This window comes from Motacilla alba, chromosome 17 (genome assembly GCF_015832195.1).
Source record: "Motacilla alba alba isolate MOTALB_02 chromosome 17, Motacilla_alba_V1.0_pri, whole genome shotgun sequence".
Classification (NCBI taxonomy): Eukaryota; Metazoa; Chordata; class Aves; order Passeriformes; family Motacillidae; genus Motacilla; species Motacilla alba.
Genome location: NC_052032.1, coordinates 8746249 through 8770007, shown reverse-complemented (window position 1 = coordinate 8770007; position 23759 = coordinate 8746249). Strand labels below are relative to the sequence as shown.

Sequence of the window (23759 nt, the reverse complement as noted above, 5' to 3'; positions counted from 1 at the left end):
GCTGCAGTGGGGCCGTTTCTGGTTTAATGTGGGATGGATCAGACCAGGTGTGTGAGCACAGGTGTGGTTCTGCACAGAGCCACCCGCTGCCTGAGGGGACAGAGCAGCAGGACCTGCACCCCTGGCTTGGCTTGAGCTGCGTGGGGAGTCCAGCACAGGCCACCGGCCTGTCACCTGTGCTTGGGGGGAAAATGCCTTCTCCAGGGCTGCCTCTCCCTCCGTTCTGTGCAAGTCCCCTGCAGGGCCGTGCCTCACGGATGTTCTGCTGGTTTCTTTCAGGAGGAACCTGTCCCTGGTGAAGGAGCTGGGGGACAGAGCTGCACAGGGCCGTGCTTACGGCAACCTTGGCAACACCCAGTACCTCCTGGGCAACTTCAGTGAGGCCATCGCCTTCCACAAGGAGGTAGGAGACACCTCTGCTCCCTTCCTGGGCCTGGCAGCAGCTTTCCCTCTCACCCCAGCCCAGCAAGCACAGGGAGATGTTTCCCCCAGCTGTTTTCCTCCTCCTGTGTGAGCCCCCGGGTCTGCCCTGTTGTACCAACTCACACCGAGCAAATCTTCCTCCAGTGCCACCAGCACCTCGTGAGCAGCTTGAGGGAAGGGTGCTGTTGGCTTGGAAACCACAGGAGGTATCCAAGGGCAAATTGCAGCTGGGTCTAGCAAGGTTTTTTTTCTGCTCTTAATTTGTCTCAGTCTAGATTTTAATAAATGCAAGCCATGAATTTAATTAAGCTGCTGAAAGAGCTGTTGATCAAGAATAAATGCAGCTTGTAGAACACGATAACTTTCTGCAGAGCTTTACAGGGAGGTGAGGTGACAAAGTCCCTGCCCCAATTCAAATGCAATTTAGCTTCTGTGGCAGAGTGTGTATGGGTTTCCTGGCAGTGGAGGGTGGAAATTCACTGCTCCTCTGGTTTTTGAATGCTGGGGGGACAGCACTGGGGTGTTGTATTTGCTGGGTGCCTCGTGGCAGGAAGGAATGATGAATTTGACTCAGTGTTCTTAGAAGGCTAATTTATTATTTTATGATACTATATTATATTAAAAATTCTATACTAAATTATACTAAAGAAGACAGAAAATATATTTACAGAAGGTTAAAAAGATGATAATGAAAACCCGTGACTCTTTCCAGAGCCTTGACACAGCTTGGCCATAATTGGCCAGTGAGTGAAAACCCACCAAAAAACCAATGAAACAGCCACCTGTTAGATAAACAATCTCTAAACACATTCCACATGAGCAAAACAGAAGAGAAACAAAGAAGAATTTGTTTTCCTTTTTCTCTGAAGCTTCTCAGCTTCCCAGGAGCAAAATCCTGGGCAAAAAGATTTTTCAGAGAATGTAACACTGGGGTGCAGCATCACTCCCACTTTTCCAAGAGCCTTTCCTGATGCTGAGCTGCAGAAGAGGGAGAGGTTTCCTGCTGCAGGTTCAGCACCTGGCTGGGTGGGAGCTTTGCAGCCCTGGGAGCTGATCCCCCGGGAAGATTGTCACTGTCATATTTTCTGAAAAATCCCTTCTCCTGGCAAGTTGAGAGGCCTCAGAGAAAAATGTAAACAATAATTTTCTGATTGGCTTCTCCTGTGTTTGGCTGCTTTGGAGTGTGGTCTGGAGATTGTTCACCGACAGCTGCAGGTTTGATTGGTGTCATGGGAATTGGTTTAACTTAGTGACCAACCACCATCAGCTGAGGGGTGAGATTCTCAATTCCTCCTTCGTCCTGGGCGCCTCACAAACACCACACGAGATGAGCTGCTGTGGGGTGAGTGCTGACTGAGCTGTGTGTGCTGTGTCTCTGCAGCGCCTGGCCATTGCCAAGGAGTTTGGGGACAAGGCGGCCGAGCGCCGGGCCTACAGCAACCTGGGCAACGCCCACATCTTCCTGGGCAGGTTTGACATCTCTGCTGACTACTACAAGTGAGTGCGAGGGGCTAAATCCTAAATCCTGAGCTGTCACAGCCAGCCCTCAGCCCCAGGGGCTGCTCCTTCCTGGGGATCCTGAGCTGTCACAGCCAGCCCTCAGCCCCAGGGGCTGCTCCTTCCTGGGGATCCTGAGCTGTCACAGCCACCCCTCAACTCCAGGGGCTGCTCCTGTAATCCTGAGCTGTCACAGCCAGCCCTCAGCTCCAGGGGCTGCTCCCCTAAATCCTGAGCTGTCACAGCCAGCCCTCAGCTCCAGGGGCTGCTCCTTCCTGGGGATCCTGAGCTGTCACAGGCTCCCCTCAGCTCCAGGGGCTGCTCCTGTGAGTCCTGAGCTGTCACAGCCAGCCCTCAGCTCCAGGGGCTGCTCCTTCCTGGGGATCCTGAGCTGTCACAGCCAGCCCTCAGCTCCAGGGGCTGCTCCTTCCTGGGGATCCTGAGCTGTCAGAGCCAGCCCTCAGCTCCAGGGACTGCTCCTGTAATTCTGAGCTGTCACAGCCAGCCCTCAGCTCCAGGGGCTGTGACAAGGGACCTGGGGTGGCAGGGCTGCTGTGGTGGGTGATGCAGGGTGTTGCTGCAAGGGGTGACCTCCCTGTGGCCTGGCACTGACCAGGGCTCTTGGTTCCCACTGTTCCCTGCAGGAAAACACTCCAGCTCTCCAGACAGCTCAAGGACCAAGCAGTAGAAGCCCAGGCTTGCTACAGCCTGGGGAACACGTGTACACTGCTTCAGGACTATGAGAAAGCCATTGAATATCACCTGAGGCACCTGGTGATAGCACAGGAGCTGGGAGACAGGTAAGGGAGAGCCTCAGGTGAGGGTGGAGAGCCCTGACCCTTCCCTGACTTCTGTTCTCCCTTGCTGGGGTTAAGCACCAGTGATGTGTGTGCTTGAAAGGCATTAGAAATCTCTGGGCAGCCAGTCCTTAGTCCAATCATCTGTCAAAACCATGGCCTGATTATCCTTTCTCGTGTCACTCAAACCTGGAGATGGTGCCCCCAGTGCAGTGTCTGTGTGGGCTGAGTGAGATTTTTAACAAGGTACTTCAAGAAGATGCATTGTGCTCAGTGCTGCTGCTGTGTTGTCCCAGGAGGGCCTCTCAAGAGCTCCTTTTTGTTCACAAAAGTTGTATTTCTCTTAAAAGCTGTGTGTTTAGGGCATACAAGGTGTGCCACTTTGCCCCGTTGCTCTGGGTTGATGCTGGAAACCTCCACGTACAGATGATGTTGCATAGAGAGAGTGGAGATGATGTATCTTGGTCTTGCTCCTCGTTCTTTAGGAGGCTTGACCTTTTAATTTTTCTTAAATTTTAATTTTTTTTTTGAGAGGTTGGTTCCTTTTTCCAGGATATTCCAATCCTGAGCCCTGTTGCAGCTGCAGTGACTTTGCAGCCAGCTCGTTGAGCGTGGTGCTGAATTCCCTCGGAGCCTGGGTGTCCTCCACTAGATGGAGCAGGGACATCAGGATGGGAGAGCTGTGCCACCACCCGGGCAGCCTGTGCTCAGGGCAGGCACAATCCCACCCAAGGGTGAATCATGCTGTGGGGGTGCAGGCCTGTGGGCTCCTGCATTTCTGGGAACACACCCTGTGAGCAGAAGGTATTGAACAGGGTGACAAGAAAAACGGTGGAATGCTGATCAACCCGCCCAAACCTCTGAAAAGGGAGTTGCAGTCATGCTGAACCTCCCCCTGCGCCCCCAGGTGCTTTTTTTATCCCTTCTCCCCCCACATCTGCTCGTGTGCAGAGCTGAGCAGGCTCTGGGGAGCAGGAGGCTCTGCCTGCTCCTGCAAACAGCTGCTGCAGCTCCAGGAGCCAGGCTGGGGCTCGGGGCTGCACAGGCTCCACATCCCCCTGCTCTCCCTGGCTCCTGGAAACCAGCACAGTGCCCTGGAGACCTCGTGGAGCTCTGTGCCTGTCCCTGCTGGGTGCAGGTTCATGCTTTCACCCTGGTGATGCAGTGCTGGGGCTCAGTGGAGCTGCTGCCTGCCCGCAGTGTTCTCTCCTTGCTGGTTCAGCTCTGGGCTGCTGAGGAGCCAGAGCTGGACGTTGCATTCTGTCTGAGAGGAGCCCTGGTTGTGTGAGGTGGAAGCTGGGCAGGAGCTCTGGCTTCTCCTCTCAGGCTGGGGCTCAGCAGTGAAGCCAAAGCCTCCTGGCCCTCGCTGCAGTGCTTGCACTTTGTCCCTGTGGGTGCAGTCCTGCTCCCAGGCTGTTCATCCCCGGTGTAAGAGGAGTTGAAGCTGTCCAGCACGCTTCATTTCCACTGCAGAACCTCTGTGGAGGTGGGAGCAGAGCAAGGAGCCTGGCTGTCAGCGCTCTCCTGAAGGCCCTGCTGGGCTTTGCCCAGCATTTCTGTGCTTTGACAGTTTCCTGTCCTGCAGGGTGGGAGAAGGAAGAGCCTGCTGGAGTCTGGGAAATGCCTACGTGTCCCTGGGGAGCCACGAGCAGGCTTTGCACTTTGCAAGGAAACACCTTGAAATCTCCCAAGAGGTAAGAGAAGCTGGTGCAAACCAGAGGGAACCTGTGATCCCTGGTGAGAGCAAGACTGTTTTATGCCAATAAATGATATTGATGCTCTACCTGCCCTGGAAAGCCCTTCTCTCTGTGCAGGTTCAGTGTTCTTAGGAACTGCAGAGCTTGGCTGGAAAACACTTTCTTGATGGGAGACTCCCAGCCTTGCCCTTAATTACAGCAAGTGTTTAAGCTGGGCTTGCTCTTAACCAAAGTTCTGGGTGAGACAGGACCTGGGGACTTGTCCACTGCCTGGCCAAAGCGTTGTGCAGTCTCCAGTCTGTCAGATCCCACTTTGCTGAGCGCAGGGAGATTCCAGCCGAGCTGGAGCTGCAGTTGGATGCTGTCCCTGGCTGCACACAGCCTGCAGCCAGCCCTGTGCCACTGCCACCCCTCTGGGGCGTTGTGTGTGCAGCTTCTCTGGTTTCACTTTGGCCTGGTCCAGCTTTCCTGCTGATTTCAGATGGCTCAGAAGTGCAGAAAGCCAGAATTCCATTGTTTGCTCTTTTCAGTGTGTTGAGGAAATCTGCTGTGGCCTCTTTAGTCTTCCCCAGATGAAGAAATTGCCCTCTTGAAGCCCTAATTGAAATCACCATCTGTAAGTGTGCTGGGTGTTCTCCTGCCTGTCTCTTAGGTTGGCTAAATCTCCGAGTAGGGCTGACACAGCAGCCTAATTACAGATTTAATTATACTTATCAGACACACTGAAGAAATACTTTTCTTTGGCCCTGTACATTTTAAAACTTTCCCTGCCCTGCTCAGGCTGGGGCTGAGTCCTCAGAGCCAGACATCAGCTGAGGGGCCCTGGGAGGATCAGCCCTGGTGCTCCTGGGGCCTTTGGGGGGTAGAGGGGAGACCCAGCAGGGTGGGGGGTCCCAGAGTTGTCATTGCAGGGTGCTGGCTGTGGCTCCAGCTGTGCCAGCAGTGGGTTCCCCATGGCAGGTGGCTGATGAAGTCCCCCATCATGAATCATGGAGCAGTGCAGGGACTGTCCCTTTGACAAGCACCAGGGTTTTGGCCAGGAGAAGCCTTGTGGAATTCAACCTTTTCAGGCTGATGTTCGTAACTCACTTCCCGTCACCTTCTTCCCAACAAAAATCTAATGGTGGCATTTGAATCCAAATGAAACCAGCTCAGGGCAACCACACTGGAAGCTGCTGCAGGTTGCTCACACAATCCTACTGGAATAAAGGATGTGTACCTAAAAACCCTGGAAGCTGCCCCAGCTCTGGGCCACTGCTCTGGAGTATTTTTGTCATGTCAGAGTGCAGCTCCTGAGAGGCTGGGGGCAGGAATCAGGGCTCTGCTGTGGTGTGTGTGGCAGGTCCTGCCCGGGGTCATTGTCCTCCTGCCTGTCTGTTGCTGGTTGTTAATAGGAGATGATCTGAAATGAGTGGGACTCAGGGAAGCACTTAATAAATGAGCATCAAGGACTGTAAGACCTAACATGGACATAGTCATTTCTCTGGAGATGATGTCAACAGCAAATCTCCTGTAATTGGCAGGGGGATTTATGCCTGCTGATAAGCCCTTTGATCTGCCTCCCTTTACTGGAGCTTGGGGCTTTGTCATAAATAATGTGGGGATTTATGGTTTTGTTCCATGCTGCAGACTATGGCAGGGGACACAAAAGAGCTGTTGCCAGGCATTTAACAGGAGTTGGCCTCTCCAGGGGAGCAGCCAAGGTCTTCCTCTGTCACACAGGCTGCTCTTCCTCTGAAGATCAGAGGCTTTTCAGGGTGACCTCTGTGGTGTGCAGCACAGCCGTTCCCTGGCTGGGTTAAACTTTGAGGAGGATGCAGTGATGTGTCCCACAGCTCCTCATTTTGGACAGATCTCTGTCCAAACGTGTGCCATCAGCTTCCTTGGCCTCAGGCCAGCGAGAGGTGGGAATTGGGGAAAACGTGGACTTCTGAAAGCATTTTTGGAGCATTGTGTGGGTGGATCACCAGGAACAGCTCGAAGTTGTATGGCCGTGAGCCAGGAGAGAAGGGCTTCCAGGGCGCTGGTGTGTGCCCACGTGGCTGGTGGCAGCGTGGTGTCTGGTGCTCAGTAACTATGGAAATACTTGAGGAAGGGGGCTGGGAGTTCCAGGGCTCTCTGCCAAGCCATGTGTGCCTACAGGACAGCCCAGATGAGCCCATTTAGGCTCAGTCCTGTGGCAGTGGGTGAGCTGAGCCCTCTCCGTGCCTTGCGCTGAGCTGTTCTGAGCTGCAGCACAGACCCTCTCCCAAATTATCCCTGGGGAATAGTTCTGGAGAGCTGTGCGGTCTCTCAGGTGTCTCTGTGTTTGATTTTGGGGTGCCACTGGCAAACCCTTGGCTGGGGGCTGTGTGCTTGGAGCAGCCCATGCCTTTAACCAGTGCCCTGTTGGTTTTCCTGCTGCAGATTGGGGACAGGAGCGGGGAGCTGACAGCCCAGCTGAACATGGCCCAGCTCAGGGCAGCCCTTGGCCTGGGCCCTGGGGACGAGGACCTGGCTGCAGCCCATCCCTACTCTGGCTACGAGGCACAAGGTGAGTTCCTGGGGTTTTGGTGGTGTTGGGAAGTCTCAGGAGTTGTGTGGTGTGGGGAGGGGAAGGCGTTTGCAAGCGGGCGGGAAATAGAAACGCTAGAGCAGAATAAGGCTGTGGAGTGAGTGCCTTCACCACAAAGGGATGTTTGCTCTGTGCTTTCCACAAGCTGCAAAGGCAGGAAAGGATCCCCAAAAAAGGGCACAGAAGGAGTTAATGGAATTAATCTGTGTTGGGAATGAAATTCCACGTGCCATGCAGCAAACTGGCTTTTGTGTCTTTTAAAGCTCTGCAGGGCTCTTTTCTCTGATTTGACTGATACCTGAGGCTTTCGGGAGAGACTGGCAGGGATTTTTGGCTGCTCTTGTTCTGATTAGCACCCGGTAACGAGCCCAGGGCAGGGGCTGGAGGCAGGCTGGGACCATCAGCACACACTGGGTGGCATCTCACCCTTGGAACACCTGCAGCAGTGCTGAACGTGGAAACAAGATGTGGCAACTCTTGGTCCCAGCAGCCAGAGTGGCTTTGCTGGGCTCTGGGTCACTCTCTGTGCTGCCAGGGAGCAGCGTAGCACAGACAGGTCACCTCAGTGCTGCCAGCCTGACGTGGGGACTGTCCTGGAGCTGCCCACGGGTGGGTGCCTGGCACTGCCAGCTGGCAGCTCCGTGCTGGGGCAGAGTTATTAATTCACACACCCTGCATCCCAGGAGGTGTGCACTGATTAAATACGACCTTGTAGCACGGGCACATTGCCCTGTGGGTAGCACTGCCGTGGAGGGGGTGAGCTGGGACTGAGGCACTGTGCCCTGGAGGGGAAGGAGGGGCTGGCTCTGTGTGTGTGCCCTGTGTTCATCTCACATTGATAACCTGCTGGGTCACTGCTGGAGCCTCTCTTGGCATTGGTCTCACATTGATAACCTGCTGGGTCACTGCTGGAGCCTCTCCTGGCACTGGTCTCACATTGATAACCTGCTGGGTCACTGCTGGAGCCTCTCCTGGCATTGGTCTCACATTGATGACCTGCTGGGTCACTGCTGGAGCCTCTCCTGGCATTGATCTCACATTGATGACCTGCTGGGTCACTCCTGGAGCCTCTCCTGGCATTGATCTCACATTGATGACCTGCTGGGTCACTGCTGGAGCCTCTCCTGGCAGGTGGAGGTGTGGGGAGGGAGCAGCATGTCCTGCCGTGCCCCACTGGAGCTGAGCTGTTGCCTCGAAGGCTGAGGGGGCCACAGCAGCTTCCCCAGGCTCCCTGTGCACCTCATCTCCTCTCGTAACTCCTGCAGAACTCACGCCTGGCATCTCCTCAGGGGCTTCCTTCTGGCGGGTTCCTCTGTTGTGAAAGGGGGAGAGGAAATGAGCCTCAGTGCTGGTGCTGTGTCTGGGTCAGGAAGGGTGGATGTGCCCCACGGGCTGCTCAGTGCCCTCTGGACATCCAGATGTGCTGTGTTAACATCTGGAGCCAGCAGTGATGATGCTGCCGGAGGCAGAGCCGTGCAGGTCTGTGTGTGTGAGATCCCTGGAGGATGGGGAAGGGCTGAGCAGCTGCAGCCAGAGCTCTGGGGGTTGCAGTGACCCCGTTAATCCGTGGTGCTGCTCGCATTCCCAAGGCTGGGGCTGTTTGTTGAGAGGAGGACAAAGTGTTCTTGGGAGGAAGACCAGCAAACAACTGGGATTTGCAGTGCAGGGAGAGAAGGATCTCGAGAGCAGATTTCCCTTCTCCAGGTCCTGGGAATCTGCTGGGGAGGTAAAAATCAGCTCTGTGATGTTGGGCTGGGGCCACAGGGAGGGAGTGTGAGGTCACACCTGGCTGAGCTCTCAGTGCTTTACAGGTGGGGAAGGGGCTGGCCCTGTCACAGGGGATGTGGAGAGGAGCCTCCCTCCTTGATTTCTCCTTAGCTTTTATCCTTTTCAGCTCTCTTACTCCAAACTTCAGTGGAGGATGAGAGGCCACCAATGTGTCTCGGAGCCCTTGAGGGGAGGGAGATGTATTTTGTGACTGCCATTAATTTTGGTACCCTCGTGTGCACCTCTTAAATGATTAGAAGAGCATAATTATATTATTAATAGCAGCAATTTCCAGCCAGAGGAACATCTGTTTCTGTAATAGGAAGCAGGTGAGAGAGTTGAGATTTGAGTTGGCTTCTGAACCAGCCGTGCCTTTTGATGTTGAGAAATCTCATGGTGAGGAGATCTTTCCATTCAGATTATTTTTCCTGCTTAAGGTTACAAAATGGCTGCATGTTCCTAAGGATGCTAAAACCCTCTGATTAGGCAAACGTGATCAAACACATCAATTTCATCAAGCAGGTACAATAAAGCTTCCTGGCAGAGGCTGGGCCAGGTTTTCACTGTGGTGTCCTTCACAGGTTCCTTCTTGGTCATTGCCCTTCCCTGGGCTCTGGGGGTGGAAGGAGTGCCTGATGTTTCTCTCTGCTGTTCTGGCTCCCCTTGCTGAGCTCTTGATGATTTTAATTAATATTCTGAGAGTATTTGGATGGCAGGAGACAAAGCTGGAGGCTGGGGAAGTGGGGCAGTGCTGCAGGAGTCTTGTGAAAGCAGCGACCTTGTTGAGAAAGGCAAACACAGAGAGCTTAAAGCAACAAACTGAAGGAAGCTGGAGAGGAGCTGGAACACGAAGTAAATAAACAGGGGCTGGGTTTGCTTCTCCAAACAACCAAAAATGTGGCCCCGAATAAATCTCCTTCTCTTTCACACACTGCAAGCTGAGAGTTGAGTACTGGTAGGCTTTGCCTCTGGAGAGAATGAAGGACTTTTCTGTGGCTCCGTGGGGTGGTTTTTAGGGGTGAAGGCAGCCAGGGTGAGAATGAGCCCTGGGGGATGTCCTGGGGTGCAGACAGACAGCACTGGTGCCTTTTTGCAGATGAGTTGAAGCTGCAGATCTGCTCTGTGAGGAGCTGCCTGTCCCCAGCGTGGACTGGATGAGCTGACCCTTCCTGGTCCCTGCCTGGGTGGGGAATCAGGGCTGGGGATCTGCCCTGAGCCTCTGGGGGATCCTGCCAGCTGGGAGGGGAGCACAGGGACAGGGATCCCCCAGGGGCTGGAGGCACACAGGAGCTCTGGCCCCCTCAGTACCTCTCCACAGTGAGAAATGGCTCTGGGCTGCTTTTCTTCTGCTCTCCTCAGCCTCAGCCGTGCCTGCTGGCAGCAGCAGAGGCAGGAGACACGAGACAACCTCTGCTGGCAGCTGGCAGTGGGTGGGGAGGGCTGCAGGTGTTCAGGAGGCGTTGGCGTGGGGATGCTCCCAGGGCTGGCTGCTGGCAGGGTTTCTGTGCTGTTTGCAGAGCACTGACACCACTGCCCTGCTGTGCTTGCTCTGAGGCAGGGGAGGGCTCAGCCCTGAGCCTGGCTGGGAGCAAACCCAGGGCAGTGCTGCTGGGCAGGGGGGTCTCACAGCTCTGAGTGATTGCGATGCTGGGCACGCCTGGTTTTGGTGCCATGGGCATCAGCTTTTCTCTAAGCAGGGCTGGAGTGAGGCTTATTTACAGGTGAAGCCGTGTCAGTTTGGGTCAAAGAAGGAGCCTGACCTCCCTCTCTGCTGACCTCCTGCTGAGAAGTGGTAGGCACAAGGCTGCCCTGCTCGTCTGGCGTTCCAGAGGCTCCATGTGCTCATCCCTGTGTGAGGCAGCCCTGCTTCAGGTTGTGTTCTGCAGTGGGCACAGCACCCCACTCCTTCCTGAGCCCTGCTCAGCTCTGTGGGGCTTTGATTGTGGGGCTCTGCATCCTCAGTGCAGTTTTGAGCTCATCTCCTCACAGGAATCTTTGAACCCTTGGATCAATCAGACTAGAATAGAAAAAAAATCTGCTTTTATGTTTCCCAGCCTGTTTGTTGTTGTGTTTGTTTGCTCGCTTTAAATATCTTTGAAGTTCCTAAAAAGTGTTTAGGGCTGATAAACCAGGCAGGATTGACCATCCCTCTGCTGATGCCAGCAGGGAGGAGGTGATGCTGCTCCCCCTGCCAGCCTGTGCCTGGGGCTGGGATGCTGCCCAGCCCACAGGGATGTTCCTTCCTTGCAGTTTGCTCAATCTTCCTGCAGAAAACTGTCAGCTGAGAGCTGTGGCCGTGTGAGAGCAGCATCTTGCTGACAGTGGGCCAGCCCTGCTCCCTCAGGCTGTGATTTCACTGTCTGGGAAGCATTTGCCTTCCCTGGGGCAGGGTCGGGGTCACATCCCCAGCATGGAACCTGCCCATCCCTTCCAGTCACACTGAGCCAGGGCAGCAGTTAAAGTGCTTAATGTTAAATCTCCTCAGCTCGATTGGATTTTTTATTTTTTTGGGGCTGCAGCTCAGCCTTTTTTTCATTGTGAAAATGAAAGCCCGAGGCTGTGCTGGTTAATTGTACCTGCTGAGGCAGGGGGTGATGGATGAGGTGCTGCAGGAGCTGAGTGGCTTTTGGCCAAGGGGAAGGAAGGGTTGCTGGGCTGGTGGCTTTGCTGTGCTCCCAGGGAGAGCTGGGGCAGATATTCCCATGTGCCTGCAGGGGAGGTGCCCAAAAGACCTGTCTGTGTGGCCCTTCTGGGAGCAGAGCAGGAGCTGCTTCCACAGGGGGATTCTGCACTCAAGGCTCAGGACTTCTCAAGGATGCCTCTTCTTTATAATGAGTTTTTTCTAAATCCTCTGCTGTTACAGCTGTGAAGTCATTCCAGCAGCACTGGTGGGGGGGATGAACCTCTGAGTCATTTGGATTTTAAACTCAGTAATTTAGCACTCGCTTCAGACTGCCCCAGTATTGGCTTTAGGAAGTTTTAAAATGCTCTTCCCAAGGATTTAACGTTCCTCTCTCATCCTGCTGTGTACAGGAGCCTCCTTCCCAGCATTGGTGTCAAATACAGCAGGAGTTCTTGGCTCACAGCAGAGGAAATGCTCCAGGACTGGAGAAGATGATGTTGTGCTACTGAAATTTGTTTTATCTTGATGCCAGGGGAGATGGCAAGTGCTGGAAAAGAGGATGAGGAACAGGCCAGTTCTTGAAGCCTGTGGCAGAGAAGGCACAACGTGGCTTGTGGCAAAGCCATCCATCCAGTCGAGATTAGATCTCTTGTTGTGGGGAGGGAGAACTTTTTGGAAAGCATTGGCTCTGGGAAGGCTGAAGTTCCATTTGGCTGCAGCTCCAGACTCCAGCAGCACTCCCAGCTCTGCTGTGCTGTCTGGTTCCTGAGTGCACCTTCCCAGACAGTTTTCCTTGGTAGGAAATGCCCTGGCTGTGATGCTGCTCTGGCCTAGGGCACAGCACTGCCCTGAGGAACAAGATTCCTCTGCTTGCTGTACCTTCTGTGCAGCACAGAGCAAGAAAAGACAAGAAGGAAGTTCTCTTTCTTGCCCAGGTAGAATTGCTTTTTCTCTCTTAAAACTTTCTGTATGGATGGCCACGGTGTGCCTTGGCATTGCTCTGAGCAGGGCAAGGCCAGACCCTCAGCAGAGCCCCTGTCATCCCTGGGGTGACCTCAGGACCATTCCTGGCAGGGACAAACCCTGGGACAGCCAGCCTTGGCTTGGCAAAAACCCCTGGCAGAGCTCAGGAGCCTGGTCCAGCGTGGGCAGCGTGTGCTGGGAGCTGCTGGCTGATCACAGGAGGAGGGATCGAGTACATCCCCCCTCTTTTTTAGAGGATTTTACTGTGGGTGTTTGATGGCTGCTAAGCTGCCACGTGGCTGCTCCTTCTCTGCCCTCCCTGAGTCAGTCTGGAGGACAGAATCGTGTCCTTGGGCTTGTCTGGCTGCTGGAGATGTTGCCCCTGTTAATTATTGCGTGTCACTTTTAGCTAAACCCCGGGTTTGATCTCTGCTTGCTCAACACCAGCTGATAATGGATGGTGGGAGGTCATGAGACTCTGCTGCATCCTGGAGGGAAAATCCTGCCCTCAGAAACAAGCCAGGTGCTGCTGCCAAGTCCATCTCACCTCTGTTGAGTTAGCCCTGGGGCTATGAGCCTCCTCCCAGCCTGCTCCACCCAGTTCAGCTGATCTCCCAAAAGATCCCTCTGTCCCCACAAGTGTTCCTCTCCGAAGCAGACGATTGCCTGGGGGGGTTATGGTTACAGGAGGCTGTGCCTGACATGGCCCAGCCTTCCCACAGCCTCCAGGCTTGTCTTTGTCGAGTGTTTCAGGGTTGGGTGCTCGGTGTTTTCTGCAAAAACCCCTCCTAAATATTTCATTCTTTCACCCAAATTGCCAATGTTTTATTTGCAAGTCACCCTTGGTTAGAGAAAAGCTAATGCCTGTTGCACATTTGGGGGAAAACTGAAATCAAAGATGTGCCCAACACCACAGCAATTACTCAAGAGTTGTAAGGCTACAAATAAGATCCCCTTGTATTCCAAGACTGCAGCTTTCCTACCTTGAGTTTGCTCCTACTGGGGGAAATAAATAACAAATAAGAAAAAAAGTAGCTCCCTTGTGCCATTTCTACTCTTTTTCCAGGTTTTACCTCTTCCATCTGCATGTGAGGGTTCTTTGGCCAGTGATCCAGAGATCTCCTCATTCCCTCTCCCCATCCGAGGAGCCTCTGTGCCAGCTGCTCACCCTGAGCGCAGGCAGGAAATGCCCCAGGGGTGGCTGTGCAGCACTGCTGTTATTGCTCTTATTGCTGTTATTTTCAGCCCGTTGCTCAGCTGTCAGACTGGATTCTGGAGCTGCAGAGCTGGGGTGACACAAACCCAGAGCATCTTCTGCCAGATCAGCCAGACGAGCACCTTGATGCAAAGAGAACTTCTCTGTATTGCCACAGTTCTGTGTGCAGCTGCTGTAAAGGAACAGTTTTGCCACAGAGGAGAAAACTGCAGGATTCTTGTTCTGGAGCAGGGCTTTGTTGTGCTCAGGGCCTGTTGGGAGGTTGAGATTTGCTTGTGCTCTGGATAAAGCTCATCAGTGCCTCCCAGCAGAGCAGGGATGTTCCTCCCAGGGATCGTTCCCATCCTTGTGGTTCCCAGTTCTGCATCCTCAGACACACAAGGATCCAGAGCTGTTGGGATTCCCTGCTCCTTCCCTGCCTGCAGGAGCAGGGTGAGCAGATGGCCCTTCCCATGGATGGGCACACAGCAGCTTGGCACCAGCATTTTATGGCCCAGTCATTGTAAATAACTGATATTATTTGCTTTATTTAGAGAAAAGCATTGTCCTACCCCAGTAGCAACTGGGAAAACAAATGCCACCATTTATCAGGCGAGTGCTGACAATAATAGAGGTCAAGTGGATTTATAGTGCCAGAACCCATTATGTGTTTGAAGACTAATTAAAGCCTTAAATGAGATGCTTGTCCTACTGGAGGATGCTTTTTTTTTTTTTTCCCTTCTTTCTTTTCCTGCTGCTGTGCTTGTTCTCCCCCTCCCCCTTCCCTCTGGAAGAGCTTTGCTGTAATAAAGGAGCACGAGGCTGACAGAGCTCCCCTGATGAGATGTCAGCAGTGGATGATTGGAGATGCTCTGGGAGCACTGGACCCTATCTCCACTGTCACTTCGGGGCTGGGAAGGGTTTCCAGAGCAGCATTCCACCCCAGACAACTGCCTTGGCTGCTCTGATGTAATTATCCTGAGCAATATTTAGAGCTGTCTGCCAGGATCAAGGTTCAGGTCTGTACAGAGAGGGGGAGGCACTGTCCAGGGCTGAGAGAACTCCCCCAAAAGCCAAGTCACTCTCCTGGTTAATGCAGGTACAGGGGGAAATGACCTTTTCCTGAGAACACAGCAAGTCCTGATGTGGGATTTGCTGTGTTATTTGGGGTGCCCAGCCCGTGTTCTGTGGGGCTGCTCACCCCGGAGTGCTGCAGGCACCGGGGGCTGATGCTGGCTCCACAACCTTTCCCTGTTGGTTTTCCATGGAGTCGCTGTCAGGTTGAATTCTGCCTGCTCTGGCACAGCCCCCCAGAGGGCTCCAGCCTGTTCCAGCTGCAGATACAGACCTGCTGCTGTGGCTGGGGAGGGAGGCAGCAGCTCCTGGAGCTGTGGGAGAGGGGGCAGAGCTGGGGCTTATCAAAGCACATGTCAGCCTGATGAGAGCTCCTGCCAGGGCTCCCTGAGTCGCTGCTACACAGGTTCAGCTCCATCCTGTCAACTGCACTCTCTCCACAGGTTCAGCTCCATCCTGTCAACTGCAATCTCTACACAGGTTCAGCTCCATCCTGTCAACTGCAATCTCTCCACATGTTCAGCTCCATCCTGTCAACTGCAATCTCTTGGAGATGGAGCCTGTGCATGCAGGAACAAAGCTCTGTCTGCCCAACTTGCCCTAGTGCTCCTTTCCATGAGATGATCCCATCACCATCCTTGATAAACCCTCCTTGTGTTCTCTGTGGCTGCAGATTAAAGACAAGAATGTGAAAACGGTCAAACTCACCTCAGCAACCAAATTGCAAAAGCAAAAAGTTGAAAAACATTTTTTAAAAAATCCCCTTGGTTCACGGTGCTGTTGAGATCGTAGATGGGGAGGAGGAGAAGATTTTGAAGAAAAATATTTTAAAAAGGTACAACACCCCTGAAAAGAGCAACATCCCAGGAGCTGCAGGAAAACAGGGCATGAATGCAGCCAGTCAGGAGCGTTGCTCAGCTGATGTTCACAAGAAGGTTTCAACTTGCTCTCTTTGAGACCTCAGTAAACCTCTGAGACAGAGAGAGCATTTAGAAAGGCCCCTGAGGTTTTTCCATTTCTCTGCAGCAGGCTTGGTAAACATGCCAATAAATGCTGGAGAGAGAGAGAGAGAGGGGAAAAAAACCCTCCAGAGGAGCAGACCTGGGCTTTGAGCTGCTCAATCCTTCACATCCCCAGCTGCTGCTGTGGATCAGCCCTGGGGAGAAGGAGGCAGAGCTCAGCTTTGGTTGAGCATTAAGTGGTGCTGCAGGTATTTCTGGGCAAAAGAAGTTGGGAGAGGCTGAAAGTTACACCTGGAGCCATCTGAGGGAATGGAGACAGAAAGTTAGAGGGACTCCTCCTGTCGTGGGATGCTTGTGAGTATGGAAAGCTCTGCTCTCCTGGAAGGTGGATGAGGATGTGTGGGATGAGAAGGGGAGAAGCTCCCACAAGTCTGGTGGGAGTTGCTGCTGGTGTGGATGCAGTTTCTTGTAGCCCTGGGTGATAGGGACCCTGCTAATGCTGCTTGTTTCAGTGTGGTGAGCGGGGACAGTGCCCCCAGCACTGGCTGGGATTTCTGGAAGAAACAGCTGAGTGGAATGAAGTTTTTTTGTAATTCTGAACTTCTTCCTGTCTCACCTCAAGTGTGTGCAAACCCCACACAGTCACAGACAGCCACCAGCATCAGAGCAAGAGAAAAAGATGAGTTGTTCTGCTGGGTGGACTCAGCTGCCTGTGTCTATTAAATTAACAGCAGGCAGGTTTGCTCTGCTCGGAGATTGATGGCTGCTGGCCAGCAGTTCAGTGCTCTGGGAACACACAAAAGCACCTGGGGATGGAGGTGTGTAATTAATGACTCTTTAGACAGCTGGAAATGATGTGTGTTTATCTAACTGGGCACGCTTTGCTGCTTTCTTGTTTTCCTGGAAGTGGCTGTTAAACGGAGCCGTGACGCACGCTCACTTCCAGGGCTGGGCTCACCTCTGGAACCCAAATGTGCCTCTGGAACCCAAATGTGCCTCTGATCAGGGGTTTGTAGGTGACTTTTTCTCCAGATCCACCTTGCTGCTGTAGGTTGTTCTGAGGGAAGCCACGGGCAGCTGTAGCAGCGTGCAGAGGGTGTAACTGGGAGCCCCTGGGAACAGCCCAGCACTGCTGTCCCCTCCTGCCTGAGCGACGTGGCAGCGCCCAAAAGTCCTTCAGCCATCTCACAGCCCTCTCCTCCATGCTGAGGGTGCTGGGAATGTGGCAGAGCAAAGGGAATTTTCTTCAGGGATGGGGTTGTTGGGCATCAGAAGGGGCTGCCCAGGGAGTCACCACCCCTGGAGGTGCTCAAGGACGACTGGACGTGGCACTCGGTGCTCTGGTCTGGGTGACAAGGTGGGAATTGGTTGGATTTGAGGTCTTTGAGGCCTTTTCCAACACAAATGTTCTGAGCTGCTGACAGGTGGGCCCCTGGCATTGTGTGGAAGGGATGGGTTTGGTGGGAGCACTGACTGCTCCTCATGACGTGTGCTCAGTGTCTGTTCTCCACCTCCAGCCCTGATGTCAGCCCCCCTGAACTCAAAGCCTGGTAATGAATCACCTTCAAACAAAGCTGGTGCTGGTGTGCTTTTTGGAGGAGAGAGGCAGGAATGTGCGGGAATGTTTTGCTGATTGGAGTCTTCAAGGCTGCAAGCAGTAAATCCCTTCAGGGCGGTGAGGCACAGACATCAACTTCAGGTCACTTTTGGCCGAGCTGTGATGTGAGTTTGGACCCTTGGGGAGGTCCCAGCTGGTCTGAGCTTGTATCTTGTGAAGCTGAGCTTCTCCAAGCAGTGTTGTCCTTGGAGTTGGTGCAGTTTGGATCCAGCTGTGGTGGCATCTGGAGCCCTGGCTGAGCTGGCTGTGCTGGTGCAGGATCCCTGGAGCCTTTTCCTGGTTAATCCCCATGCTCTGCTTTCAGCCAGCCTTGATTGGTGAATTTTGTGCCTTTTCTCTGGTAGGTTTGCCCAGCGAGCAGCTCTGTGGCCCTGAGCTCAGAGGGGCACTGCTGCTGGGCTGGGGGCGCTGAGGAACGGTGGGGTTGGGGAGTTTGCAGCTGCAGGAACCACACAAAGCTCTGTGTTTGTGTTCTCAGGGCTCAGCACAGGGATCATCCCTCCCCAGGATTTCCCCTCGAGCCTGGAAGGTGTCCCAGGACCCTGAGTGCAGAGTTTTGGGCTCTGCCCTGTGTGGGGTTGCTGGAGTGGGGTGTCGCGTGGGGATCAGCTCAGCTGAGCCTTCAGGAGCCATCAGGGAAGGGCAGAAGCTCTCCCAGGGATGGTGAAAGCATCCAGGTACCAAATTGTGCATCCGGGCTGTTTGTCAGCAGGGCAGGAGCAGCTGGAAGGAGGTTGAAGGGAGACTGTGGAGGTGAAGAGGGTTTGGAAACCAGGAGTGAACTGTGTTTCACCCACTCTGTTGTTGTTGGAATCAAACATCAAAATCTTATGAAATCTCAATTAAATACCATAAATCCTGCCAAGTTTTGATTCCTCTTTCAGGTTCAAGGCAAGATTTTGTTCCCCTGAAGGCTGGGCCTGTGATAGTTAGAACACATTTGCTCCTTCACTTAGTTCTCCAGCCTCTGTGACTGTAGAGAAGAGCTCAAAGTTGAGTCCCAGAAACATTCTTTCAGCTAAAAACATGATGATAAAGCAGAAAATCCACAGATGTATTAAATTGTCTCTTTGTTATGACTTTTCTCAATGCCAGTCCCATGACTTTTGTGGTTCAGGGTGAGGTTTGTAACTCCTGAATTCCAGAGACCTTGTCTGAGATCAGGGTCGTGGTGTGACCTGGCTGCAGCTCGATGGCCCAAGCCTCACACAGCCCTGTGACAGTGCTTTAAAAAGACCCAAAACAATAAGAAAAAAACCTCCAAATTTGAATCTCAAGGCATCATCCCACCCCTCTGACTTTTAGTTAACCAGAACAGAGGATCTGCCGTGCTTTGGGCTCTCTCTGTGTGACATTTGTGTGTTGGTGCCACCCCCCTGATGCGAGAGTGTTTGTTTTGCAGGAGCCAGGCCAAAGAGACTCCAGAGGAACAGCATGGACAGCTTAGACCTCCTCAAGTTCCCTTCTGAAAAGGTAAGCAAAGACGTCTGGACTCAGAAATTGCCAGTGGGAATCTGTGCACAGATTGCAGTTGGTTTGTTGTTGACTGGCTTCATTTGCAGGGAAATCTGCAATTAGCAGATATCATTGGAGTCAATGGGATTAACCAAAGAGGGTTTCTGGAGAGCTTGGAGGAGAGGAACAGCTGGTCTGACTAAAAAGGCACTTAGCACTCAAAGCTGGAAAGTCACTTCTGGGCTTTTTTTGAAAAAGCAGCCCTTTATTGGAAGGATCCTGGTGAGCAGCTTAGCCCCTGAGTGGCAGCCAGTGCCTGTCACCCCAGTGGAGTGACACGGAGATGGCACGGGAGATGGAGCCCTGCAGGAGGCAGAGGGTTTGTTCTGGGGGCTCCAGGGATTGCTTTGCTCCTGGGAATGTCAGATCCAAGCAGATCAGCGTTTCCTCGTGTCCCCAGGGCTGCTCCTGCAGCAGCTGGAGGCACTGAGCCCTTCCAGCCGCAGGGATCATTTCAGCCTCTCAGCAAATCCTGCTGCTGCTGCCCAGGGCTCGGCTCTGCCCACAGGGGCTGGCCAGGCCTGCAGCCTTGCTGCCTTTTTGGAATGTTTTTGGCACAAATCGTCCCCATTCACCCAGTGCTTTCCGGGCACAGCATTTCCAGAACTCTGTCACAGAGGGAAAAAGCTCACCCAAGCTGCAGGTGAGGGCAGGTGGTCAATGGGACACAACCTCAGGCTTGAGAAACCATTTAGGCACCTAAAAATCCCATTAAACACTGGGAAGGCCAGGCAAAAGCTCCTCCCTGAACGAACTCTCTTTGGAAAATAAATTCCAAATGTCCTGATGTATTTTGATCAATTCTCCCAGTGGCCCTTGGCTGTTTTGGCTTTTGCTGCTGTCACCAGCGTGACTCCATCTCCGGGTGTCGATGGCAGGGACAGCAGTGCCCAAGGTCAGGGGACATTGGCTGTCCCCATGAGAGCAGCACAACCCCGAGGGCTGGCCAGGGGCTGTGCTGGTGTGTGACTGGCTGTTCTGCTGATGGTTCCTGCTCTTTGCTCTAGGAGCTGAGCAGTGGCTCAGGCAGGGCCGTGCATTTCAGGGGCTCTGGGGGAGGATGGGGCAAGCAGGAGCTGTGGGCTCGGGTGTGAGCACTCCTGTTCCCCCTGCGGTGTCCTTGGCAGGGTGTGAGGTCACCTCTCCTTCAGAGTGCTCTGGATGCAGGTCCCCTGCTCTGTCCCACTGGGTTACAGCCCTGGGAGGGGCTCCTGTGCTTGGTGCCGTGGTGGGAGTGAGAAGGAGCAAGGAGTGAACCCATGGGGTGAGCCCTGACCTCTCCAGCATCCTCTCAGTGTTGTCCCTGCCAGAGATGCCTTCAAAGCCAGCACAGCCCCCCTGGTACCCCACTCCCAGGAGCCTCTGTCCAGTGCCTCTCACAGAGCTGGGGCACAGGAGCACCCACCTTGGTTCTCCTGAACGCTGCTCCCTGCTCACCCTGCTCCCTCCAGCCTGTCTCTCACTCAGTTCATCTCTGGTTTTGTCTCCCAGCCTCTTGTTTATTCCTTTGTGTACCAGACTAAGATCTCTTTCTCACACTCTGGGTTTCACCCTGAAGGTGCCCACGTGCTGAAATTGAGTCATCCCTCCTGTTGTCATGCACTGAGCCCTGTGAGGGCTCTAACCAAGGCTCTGCAAGGCACTCTACTTCTGATTTATATTCCTGTGGCTGCTTTTTAAGGTGTGGGCACTGGCCTGGCTGTGCTGCTGCCATCAACATGGCAATGAATCTCTCCTTCCTTCTCACCGTTCCTGTTTGGGATCTCTGTCACCTCTGTTTCCCCACACCTGGGGTGGCAGTCCTGTATTTCTGTCCTGTGTTTCAGTTCTGTGTTTCCATCCTGTGTTTCAATCCTGTGTTTCCATCCTGAGTTTCAGTCCTGAGTTTCTGTGGCTGTGTGTGCCCTGAGCTCAAGCCCCACGTTAACTGTGCCCCTGTGCCTCTCCTGCTCTGTGGGTAGGAGCCAACAGAGCTCCACCAAAACCCGAGGCTGGCGATTGCTGCAGTGACTGTTTCTTGCTTTCCCAAGGACCAGAATGGGGACAGCCACCACGTGGGAGAGCTGAAGATCTCAGGGAAGGAGTTCTTGTCGTTACCTGCAAGAAACAAGAAGCACCGGGAGCACCAGGGCGGCTCGGAGAGGAAAGCCCAGGGATCCCCTCTGGATGCTGGGCAGGTCAGAGTGCAGGTGCCACAGTCGGTAGGAAGATGATTTTAATCTCCAGTGCTGATCTGGGAGTTCCTCATCTTTGTTCTTACCTCATTTCCAGCTGGGTGTGGGGGTGGCAGTGGGGATTTTTGGCTGGAAGGGAGATTGTGTAGCTGTGCTCTGTTTGCTGGCTCTGGGGGCAGCTGTGGGTAAATCCTTTTGCCTTTTTGAGCCTCAGCACCACTGTCCTTTTAGCAGAGCAGTGGAACCAGTCTCCATCACAAACTGTGTCTCGGTGGTGGCATTTAAAACCTTCTCTTGAGGGACAGGAGCCTCGAGCTGATCTTATCTGAGTTTACGGTTGTCAGGATGTGATGCCTTGAATTCCAGAAGAGCACAGCAGTTTGGGTGCTTTGTGGAGCTTGAATTGATCAGCTCCTGGGGCTCGTGAGGAGTGGGATTGGTGCCTTCAAAAAGCAGAGCCCTTCCCAGGTGTTTGGCAAGCAACCCAAAGTGCTGGTTTGCTGGTTGCCTTTGCCAGATGTGGGACTGTAGAAGCTCTACCTCCTGTTCTGATCACGCTGATGGTCAGTGTGCAGAGTGGTCTCAGAATTCATCAGAGATGGTAGAAATCATCATCCAGGAGCTCTTCTTTGGGAGCAGCACAGATGGAGCTCATTTCCTCCAGAGCTGGCCCTGGTGTTGGTGATTTCCAGGTCACTGCTCCTGTGAGGGGAGCTCTGATCAGTCTGTGCTTGGCTCCCCGGAGGAGGGTGAGGATCCCTGTCCTGGGGATCTCCCCAGATGCCTTTCTGCTGTTTTTAACCTGACACTTCTGCTGGGTTTGGGCCCTTCCCTTCCGCTGGTGTTGATGTTTGTGGTGACACGTGGCAAACACAAATCCTGGGGAGCTTTCCCGCAGCTGTGCTGGGTTTGTTCCCAGCCCTGGAAGCAGGGCTCACACCCACCACGATGGCACGTTCCTGCATCGTGGGAGGGGGCTTGGAGGTGTTTGAACTCAGTGATCTCAAGCGAGAAAGCCCCACATCCTCAGCTTGTTGCCAGGAGAGACAAAGTGTAACAGGAGCCATCAGTGATCTCATGGGTGCTGGGAAGTGTTCAGGTTTTTGCTTTACACCGGGTCTCTAACACACCATCACAGTGCTGTGATCGTGCAGTGATTCCAGATGGAATCAATCCAAGCCACAAAAGATAGGCCTGTTTTGGTTTTTTTTTTCCTTGGCATTTAAGAAAAAGAGAAATGAAATATTTTCATGCTGGCTAAGAAAGAGTCAGAGCTGCAGAGCTTGGGATGAAGCCTGGCTGTGGAGTGGGGATGCTTGAAGGTAATTCTGGCTCTGAGTCCTTTGTTCCTCAGCTGTGGATCATGGGGAGAATACCTCCTGCTGTACCTGTGTGCATGAGTGTGTGGACACATCCTTTTTTTACCACAGACATTCCTGCCTTTCAGTTCTCTGGCCACTGGAGACTGAATTTTTACACTAACTGGGGTTTTTAAAATTTTTTTAGACTTCTCTGAGCTCATTCTCTGTTCCCAACAGTGCTTGTGGAAATGGTCTGCTGGGGAAAACATTTCCTGCAGCTCACCGGTGCAAACGTGGTCAGTGAGAAGGAAAACAAAGCTCATCTGAGCCAGAGAGGAGACAGCAGCATGGGGGCACACAAGGCAACACAAAGAGAGAAAAAAAACCACTTCTGCCAGAAATAGCCTTGTATTTTTAACTCAGACATTCAGCCAGAGACCAAACAAGAGCCACGCTCCATCAGGAGCTGGGGAAGGCATTCCTGAGGAGTGGAGCTGTGGGTCCATGGGCTGTGGCTGAAAAATGGCCCTGTGGGGCTTTGCCAACCACTGGTGGCCCCTTGGCAGCACACCTGGCGTTTGGGGAGAGGGCTCTGGGGACACAGCAGGGTCACTTCAGGGCAGCTTTACTGCTCCCAGCTTTGCCAGGCTGACTGCAGCACGGGCCAGACCTCAGGATGTTCAAAGTCAGCGTCGTCCTCTGGGTTTTGCCATGAGCAAAGCAACCCCTCTGTGTTCTGCTGTCACGGGGGAGTTGAAAAGCTGCAATTCCATCCATGGGAGCCTTTGCAGTCAAAGGGAGCAAACCCCACCCCAGTGGGAGAGAAGCTCTTCCTGGTCGGGCTGCTGAGACAACAACTCCCCCAGATTCCTCATTTTGCAAGGAAAAAAGCAACAATTCTCTTTAATCCATTGCTAAACTGTGACTCCTTAGAGGTGATCTCTGCAGGTTGAGCTGAGGTGTTTGTCTGGGGTGTCACAATCCCTGCTGGACACGGCAGAGGAGAACCCAGAGTGTGAGCAGGGGAAAAACCAACCCCAGGTCCGGCAGTGTGACCTCTGGGTGAGCTGGAGCTCCAGCCCGAGGGCAACTGCCCGTGGTGCCCTGAGCTCCATCCCAGCAGTGCCCTGAGCTCCATCCCAAGGGCACATCCAGGCCGGGGAGGCTCTGGGGGTGAGGTGACTCAGAGCTCCTGCATTCACCCCCATCCCTGCCTGTTGTTTACCTCCCTCCTCCCCAGGGTGTGCTGGGGTAATGCTGCTCTCCTGCCTCCCCCGGGGAGGTTCCAGGGGCGTGATGATGGCTGTGTGGAGTTGTTGGAGCTTGGGATGGCAGGAGCCCTGGTGGTTGTTATTAGCGCTGGTGATGATGCTGCTAATTACCGAGCTGCTGGGAAACTCCCCTTGGGAGGAGGCGGAGGGGAGGCAGGCAAAAGGGGAGTGAGCAGGGGATGGAGAGGAGCCTGTCCCTCCTGGCAGCTCGGTGGGGCCCTGAGAGGAGGGCTCAGCCTGCAGGAGAAGCCGTGGGGATGCTGGCATGGATGGGAGAAGCCATGGCCCAGCTGCTGAGGAAGGTAGGAGAGTGTGGCAGGTCCCCTGC

General features: G+C 53.7%; 1 protein-coding gene across 4 annotated transcripts in view; it reads left to right on the top strand.

Annotated features, from left to right (window-relative positions):
- The window catches only part of GPSM1 (G protein signaling modulator 1), a 65491-nt gene that overhangs the window by 23267 nt on the left and 18465 nt on the right, over positions 1-23759 (top strand). The window contains exons 5-11 of one of the 4 annotated variants that reach the window (XM_038156047.1): positions 280-403; positions 1805-1920; positions 2565-2720; positions 4303-4411; positions 6821-6947; positions 18573-18643; positions 20716-20862. In XM_038156047.1, coding sequence (XP_038011975.1) covers positions 280-403; positions 1805-1920; positions 2565-2720; positions 4303-4411; positions 6821-6947; positions 18573-18643; positions 20716-20862 — 850 coding nt within the window. Of the gene's footprint in view, positions 1-279; positions 404-1804; positions 1921-2564; positions 2721-4302; positions 4412-6820; positions 6948-15582; positions 15907-18572; positions 18644-20715; positions 20887-20936; positions 23734-23759 lie in introns of those variants that run through there. The other 3 variants (XM_038156046.1, XM_038156048.1, XM_038156049.1) reach the window with 3 other exon arrangements.